General features: G+C 60.3%; 1 protein-coding gene across 14 annotated transcripts in view; it reads left to right on the top strand.

Annotated features, from left to right (window-relative positions):
• Nucleotides 1–3,158: 3,158 nt before the first annotated feature.
• Nucleotides 3,159–7,536, top strand: part of EBF3 (EBF transcription factor 3) — a 117,225-nt gene continuing 112,847 nt past the window's right edge. For 5 of the 14 annotated variants that reach the window (XM_035707794.2, XM_025467652.3, XM_025467655.3 and 2 more), the window contains exons 1-4: nucleotides 3,162–3,356; nucleotides 3,489–3,645; nucleotides 4,054–4,117; nucleotides 4,883–4,938. In XM_035707794.2, the coding sequence (XP_035563687.1) occupies nucleotides 3,223–3,356; nucleotides 3,489–3,645; nucleotides 4,054–4,117; nucleotides 4,883–4,938 (411 nt within the window). In that variant the 5' untranslated portion in view covers nucleotides 3,162–3,222. Of the gene's footprint in view, nucleotides 3,357–3,488; nucleotides 3,646–4,053; nucleotides 4,118–4,882; nucleotides 4,939–7,536 lie in introns of all 14 variants that reach the window. The other 9 variants (XM_025467660.3, XM_035707796.2, XM_035707795.2 and 6 more) reach the window with 5 other exon arrangements.

Here is a 7,536-nt window from a genome sequence, read left to right as displayed (position 1 = left end):
CCTCCTCCCCAGCCTGGGTGCTCCCTCGGTGCCTGGCTCCTCTCTGCTGCTGCTCCCCCTTCTTGAAAGCGAAAATCTGGGGTCGGGTGAGGTGGTGGGGGGGCGAGGGGATGCCCTCCCAGGCTGCTCCCCAGCAGGCCCGGGTGGAGCCCCGGCCCGGGTCGGGCAGTCCCTGTGCCCGCAGCTCGGAGCCAGCAGTGGAGTGACAAAAAAGATAAAGTTGGTGAATGATAAAGACCGTATTTTCCACGCTTTGGGTGCGGGACCAGATGATCTAGAAAATGAGCTGAAATGGATTCAGCCTCCGAGCCTGTTGTGAGAGCAGCTGATTCCCCCATTTCGGGCCAGATGGCTGCTGAACACAGATTTGCATTCATTTTCGCTTAATATCGTCCAAAATAGTGGGGCAGCTGCATTTGTTGTCAAAAAGGTTTAAAACCCCTTTTCTTTCTGGGGCAGGATCGTTACCTTATGTGATGGGCTTTATAGAACTTCTTTCCCCTCTTTAGTCAACAGTATCAGATTTAGAAGGATTTGTTTTTAAACCTTCTAATTTGGTAATCAGATTTAAATCGCCTTGGCGCGTGTAATCTGAATTAAAGATACTGTAAATGATTTTAAGCATGATACTTTCGTTAGCGCAAGGAAGGAGGCACCTCCAAGGCGGGCTGGGCATTTTAGGAAGTGTGCTACAAAAGGAGCATTGTTTCCTATTTTCAACTTCATCTTTCCTGAAAAGGCACTTTGCATATTCTGACAATAACGCTTGCCTGGCCGCTCGCCCTGTGTGAGCCCCCGAAGCAGCTAAACACGCAGAGACAAAGCAATTTCTCAACCCCACCCTACACCTATGGCCAACTTTATATTGCGTCGTCCCTCCACGGAGAGAGTGTTCCTTTCTCCACTCGGTCTGATGTGGGTGGAAAGCTCTGGGCTTATTAGGAATACAGAAATTTTCTTTTAATTTATCGTGAATAGTTTCCATACACTTTGATTTAAGGTTATTAACATTCTATAGACAGTGGCATCTTTAATATGTGGCGATCGCTTCTAAAGACTAATCTCATTACCCTCAAATAGTCATAAAATATGATTTTATTATACTTACGTATTTAATTAGACGGCCGGCACCGTAATGGATTTTGAGATGGGACTGGCGCAACAGCTTTGATAATTCACTTATCTTTGGCAATAGTCATTAACCCCCAACACCAGCAAAATAGATTGCTTTCCAACACATCTTTTTTCTCACCCCTTCCAAGAGGCGTGGGGGTCCCCAGATAACGTAAATCGGACTTCGATTCCCCCCCCCATTAATTAAAATATTAACGTAGGCACACTGTCAGTTCATGGAAGAAGGGAGTGCTACCCCAGACCGGGCGGGGAAAAGGGCGCCCCGCGACACACTTGCACCCTGAAGCCTGTTTTGGTTTTGGTTTAATCGAAAGGGCCTGATTTCTGTCGGCAGGGAGGTGCGGGGACAGCTCCTGCTGGTCCCCTGGGTCTCCGCTCCGGCTCCTGCAGGCGTCCTTCGGGCGGGCGGGGCGCCCGGGTGCAGAGTCCCCGCCGCGGGAGCTCGGCCGCGCGGCCCACGCGTTGCGCGCGCCCTGCTGCGCTCCCGGTTCCTCGAGGCCAGGTCGGGGAGCCGCGCGCTCAGCCGGGCCGGCGGCACCGGGGGCAGGACCGCGCGCCTTCTGGCGAGGCTGGCGCCGGGGAGGTCGGGCCCCCGCGCGGGGCGCGCAGCCGGACCCCAGCCCCGGGGCGCCGCGGAGGCCGTGCGCGCTCTCCGTGCGCCCGGGGAGCCCGGGGCCGCCTTTGTCGCTCGCCGCGTTTAAGCACAGGCCGGGCGTGGGGGCGGGGGGTGCCCCGGTGGCCACGGGAGAGGCCGCCTCCGACGTGGGTGCGGAGCCCCGCACTCGGCGGCCTCCGCGGGGGCAGAAAGCGCCGGCGCCGGGCGAGGCCCAGACGGGGGCAGCGCGGCCCCCCAGCCGCAGCCTGAGGTCTGCGCGCCCCGCCTTGGCGAGGGAGCCCTGCCCTTTCCACCGCCCCCCGTGCATCCATCCGTGCATCCGTCCGTGCATCCGTCCGTCCATCCATCCGTCCATCCATCCCCCGCAGCAGCGGGTGGCTCGCCCCTCCAGCCCCTGCAGGTCCTCCAGGTCCTCCAGCCCCTCCAGCCCCCTCCCTGCGGCCTGCCTGCCTGCGTCTGTCTTCCCGCTTCTCCCTTTGGGCCGGCCCGGGGCGTTTATTGCATGCGTTTGGGGCAACTTTGGGGGGCGCCTGGGCACTCTGCCCCCTCTGCATCCCCGCCCCCCCTCCCCCTCCCCCTCCCCCCGACAGTGCTTGGACCGCGTGGCGGGGCTGGTTTGGGGAGGAGGCGGCCGCGCACGCACGGCTGTTTGCTTGGTGTCGGGGTTTATTTGGGGCGAGCGGGAAGCCCCCGGGCTGCGGGCGCGCGGGGAGCGGGAGCGGCGGCGGCGGCGGCGGCGGCGGGGCTCGCGGGGCTCGCGGGGCTCGGGCCGGCTCGCGGCGCCGTCAGGCAGTCAGTCAGCGAGCGCGGCGGCGGCGGCGGCGGCGAGGGGCGCGGCGAGGGGCGGCCGCTCCCATATATGGCGCAGGCGCCGCCCCCCGACGTCACCCTCTGACAGCGCCGCTCCCGGGGGCTCCGAGTTTTGGCTCCCGGGAAAGGGTCCATTCCTCGGGGAGAGAGGGCTGAGTTTTGTGCGCCTCCGTCCGCTGCGCGCGCCGCTCCGGGCCCCGCCGCGCCCCGCCCGCGCCCGCCCGCGCCCGGGACCGCGCCGCGGCGCTCAGTGCCCCGCTTATTTGTCTTTGGAGCAGGCGGGCCGCGCCAGACGCGGGCGATCCCGCAGTGCCCTGCAGCCGCGGACGCCGCCCGGCTAGGATGACACCACGTTGAGCGCCTGCAAACAACAACAACAACAAGCGCCGCCGCGGCCGCCGCGTCCCGCTCGGGCTCCGGAGCTGCGCCGCCGCCGCCGCCGCCCCCGCCGCCCCCGCCGCCCCCGCCGCCCCCGCCGCCGCCGCCGGTGCATGTGGCGCCTGCCCGGGACGCGCTGACGCCGGCGGCCGGCCGGACCGTGCCTGCGGGCGCCGAGCAGGGCGAGCGCGGCCAGGGCAGCCGCCTGCCGCCGAGCCCCGAGCGCCGCTGCTCGCGGAAGCGCTTTCGGCCCGGAGCCGCCGCGGCCGCCGCCAGCAGGGTTCATGTTTGGGATCCAGGAGAATATTCCGCGCGGGGGGACGACCATGAAGGAGGAGCCGCTGGGCAGCGGCATGAACCCGGTGCGCTCGTGGATGCACACGGCGGGGGTGGTGGACGCCAACACGGCCGCGCAGAGGTACGTACCGGCCGCGCCGCGCGCCCCGGCCCCGGCCCCGCCGCTCCCCGCCGCTCCCCGCCGCCCCCCGCGGGTCCCGCCGCCCCCGCCGCCCCCGCCGCTCACCGGGCCGCGCTCTCTTTCCTCCCGCAGCGGCGTGGGGCTGGCGCGGGCGCACTTCGAGAAGCAGCCGCCTTCCAACCTCCGCAAGTCCAATTTCTTCCACTTCGTGCTGGCGCTCTACGACAGGCAGGGGCAGCCGGTGGAGATCGAGAGGACCGCTTTTGTGGACTTTGTGGAGAAAGAGAAAGTAAGTGCAGACGCGCGGCCGCCGCCGCCAGCGCTCCCGAGGCGGCCGCCGGGCCCCGGGCGCGCCCCTCTCGGCGGCGGGGACCGCCCGGCCCCGCGCGCCCCGCGCCCCCCTGCGCGCTCCCCCGCGCGCCCCCCTGCGCGCCCCGCCGCGCCCCCCGCCACGCGCGGCCGCGGGCCCGGCCGGGGCCGTGCAGCCTCCCCGCGCGCCCCCCCCCCGGACCCCGGACCCCCGGACCCACTCGCGGCGAGGAGGACGCCGCGGGCTTGCAGCGGGACACGGACACCACCGCGCCGCCGCCCCCGGGCCCGGAGCCCTGCCCTGCCCTGCCCTGCCCTGCGCGCGCCAGGCCGCGGACGGCGCCGGACGCCCGCCGCACTAAATGCAATTATTTATCGTTGCTTTCAGGAGCCCAACAACGAGAAAACCAACAACGGCATCCACTACAAGCTCCAGTTGCTGTACAGCAACGGTAAGTGGCCGCCGCCTGCCCGCCCGGCCCCTGCCCGGGCTCCCTCTCCTTCCCCCCCGGAGCCGGCCAAGGGACGTAAAGATTTTGAGATTAAAATGACACGGATGTAAACACGAAATCTTCTCATGGCATAGAAGGGAAAACAAAACATAAACGATCAATAAGTCGATGGCACTTCACATGATTAAGCGGTGGGGCTCGGAGCAGAAAAGTAAAAAGGGGATCGATGGAGGCTTCAGCAGAGCATCACTTTTAAGTGACTTTTTTCAATTTTGCAAATTAATGTTAATTATCGAGATGGGGGTGGGGAGCTCCCTAAACGGAGCGGAACTTAAGTTCCTCCCGCCCAACCTTCCCCCCGCCCCAACCCCCGAGTTTTGTTTTTGTTTTGTTTGGTTTTGTTTTGTTTTTAAATCCTCGAGAGGCGCGTTAGAAAGAGTTCAAACTCTCACTCGTGGGGTGCTTTCTTGTTTTCTAAAAATAAAGGACCACATGGGCCCACTGGTGTGGCAACCGGGCCTGCCCTCAGTCTGGCAAATTCGTTGCACCTTTCAGTGCAAACCCTGACAGTCCTAAGAAAAGAAACCCAGAGAAGGAGAAGTGATTGGGGGCTCTCTTTCCTTGCCTTTGAAAAAGGGCATGCCTTAAGTTTTGCTGCATCACCGCCGGCAGCAGTCCTGAGTTACCGACTTCCTGTGCCCCAGGTGCCCTCGCTAAAATCCTGATGAGAATTTGTCCCTGTTTTTTTTTTTTTTTTTTTTTCAGGAGTCAGAACGGAGCAGGATCTTTATGTACGCCTCATAGATTCCATGACCAAACAGGTGAGAAAGTTTAAGCCTCTGCACTAGTTCGCACTGCTCAGCTGGGTTGTCTTGGGGTGGACATGAGGCCAATGACAAATGGATCTCGTGAAGTTGCTTTCCATTTAGTTTCCTTGACATACTAATGAGAATTCCATATTTATTGGAATGAATGATGCGATTGGTAAAACAGTTTATGTTGTCGTTAGACTAGGACATCTATGCTTTCATTAGATGGCGTGTGATTGGGATAAAATTCTGTCTTAATTAGCTATGATAATTAATGTTGGACAGAAAAATTTCAGGAGGCTTCTCCTCTCGTATATTTCTTAAATGTTTCTCTTCTCTGCTTGGAATCATTTCATTGATTTTTTTTTCCCCCTATAACAAAGGCAACTAACTCCCTCCCAAAGCCCATTGAGTTGGGCTTGATTAGTTCATTTTTTTCTCCTTTCCAGTGTGATGGTCTAGTAACGCGAGACGTTGATTTGGATTTAAAAGTGAAATGTGTTGGGGTGAAAAGTCACCTTGTTCTCCGCTAGAGCGTCTTCACCTCTCAGCCTCCCCTCTCCATAATTCAAACTCCCAGCTCCAGAGGTCACCCACACCCGTCCATTGCTCTGGGAGCAGCTTCTGCCCCCTATCCCACCCTCTGTCATACCTTGTAAATAACATAATTACAAGCAGTTCCTTATTAAATTATTTAACCTGTCTTGGTCAACTTTTCCGATGATAACTATTGGCTATCAGTAATGTGATTAAGTGCAGAAAAAGCGCTTCATTGCTTTTTGACGTTGTGCAGTCTCTGGCTGGTTTTGGGCAGGGTGGTGTGTTGTTGTGTAGTCCTTGTCGAGACTATTTCCCCCCCCCCCCCATTTTCTTAAAATAGTACTGGGGGAGGGGAAAGTTCAAGGCGAACATTAAACCCACTCCGCACAGATTGATTTAAAATGTACTTCCAAGGTGGGCTTCAGGCTTAGAAATGAAAGCAGCGCCTTCGTTTTTTGATGCTAACTTTAAGAATTGTGAGCCAAGTGAGAAAGAACTCCTTGGAGCTTCCTGCAGCCCAGCACGCTTGCCTGCTTCCCACTCTCTGCACAGCAATTAGTTTTTGGATTTTACTTCCCCTTTAAAAAGTTGGTCCTTCCCTGGGCAACAAGCGAGTGGGGTTTTAATGTCTGCAGCGTAAAAGCGTGGTTTTTCTCTCAGAGTAAAACAGATCTCACAGGTAAACGACCGTGTTTCTGACAAAGACGGAGGCAGCATGCCCTTCGGTAATTATTCCGCTCGGATCCAGAGAAGCCTCTGGATCTAGGGCTGCTGGTTGGCAGGGCGCTTTTATTTCCTTTGTATATAAGGGCTAAATGTTGTCGGAAACCGCAGTGGTCTAATTAAGAGGTTGATGTAGGCAGCGCTAAGTTTCTCTGTTGTTGCTTGGAGGAGGAGGAGGCTTCGTTTTAAGTGTACTCTTATTGTTCGTTTAGCCTTGTACCTTTGCAACATGAACAGTGCTGAAAATAAAGGCATTTAATCTCCTCTCACTGACGGGGATGTGGGGGGGGGGGGAGGAAAGAAATAGCCCAGTAACTGATCAAAGAGTCAATGGCGCTGAACCGACAGTTTATGGATTTCTGTTTGTGCTACAAAATAAAAAATAAATCAAATATAAATACGGGGATCCATCGTCGGTCGAGCCGAGCTCCCAGAAGTGCTGGTGTCCGCCGGGGCCCAGCGCCCTGCAGCCCCAGGCGGCCCGCGGGCCTGCGGCGACACCCATCACTTCTTCGGTTCCCAGCAGATCGGGAGGGAGTCTGGGGCAGAGGGGCTCGCGGGGACCGGGGCCCTCTTCCCAGAGGGCAGCCCCGGGCTTTCTGGAGAAAGGGCTTTGTCCGCCTGCAAGTAGGGGAAAGTGTTAGAAGTGCCCGAGGAGATTGGAAGTCATTTCCAGATAATTTTCGGTGGGGGGAGGGACCTGGAGAGGGGACTCCCCTCCCCCTTCCGTGGAATTTTTCTGCCGGGAACTTGCGGCCCCCGCCCCCCACCCCTCTCCCAGTGACCTTTCCCCCCACCCCTTTTCTCCTTTCGCGCGGCCGGCGGTGGGGCTGGCGCAGGCGGCCGAGCGGGCTCCCCCGGCCCCCGGCCAGGCTTCCCGGCGGCGGAGCCGGGCTGAGCGCGGTCGTGAGCGCACCTAGGGCTTCGCACCATCTGGCGGAGCCTCTGCTCAAAACCCACCCGAGCGTGTGCGCAGACACTGCCTTTTTACCCGAGAAAAATCATTGTTAGCAGTTTCAAAATAAACACCAGATTGGCCATTAGCACTTTCTTTCCAAATATCATCCGGCGGGGAGCACGTGGCCGCGCGGGCCTGGGCGCCCCGGGGCCCCGAGCCCTCCCGCCGGAGCCTGGGCGGCCACGTGCGGCTGCTGCTGCTGCTGCTGCTGCTGCGCCCCGGCCCCGGGCCTCAGGCCTCGGGCCGCCTTCAGAGCCCGGCCGCCGGGGGCCTGGCAGGGCGGGCCGGTAGCTCGCGCGGCGCCGGGGCGGGCGGCTGGCCGGCCGCGGGCACCTGGCCTGGGAAGGCCGGCGGCCGGGGCGCGCGGGCCTCTGCACCAGCACGCTGCC

Source organism: Canis lupus, chromosome 28 (genome assembly GCF_003254725.2).
Source record: "Canis lupus dingo isolate Sandy chromosome 28, ASM325472v2, whole genome shotgun sequence".
NCBI lineage: Eukaryota > Metazoa > Chordata > Mammalia > Carnivora > Canidae > Canis > Canis lupus.
This window is presented reverse-complemented; position numbering and strand designations above follow the sequence as displayed.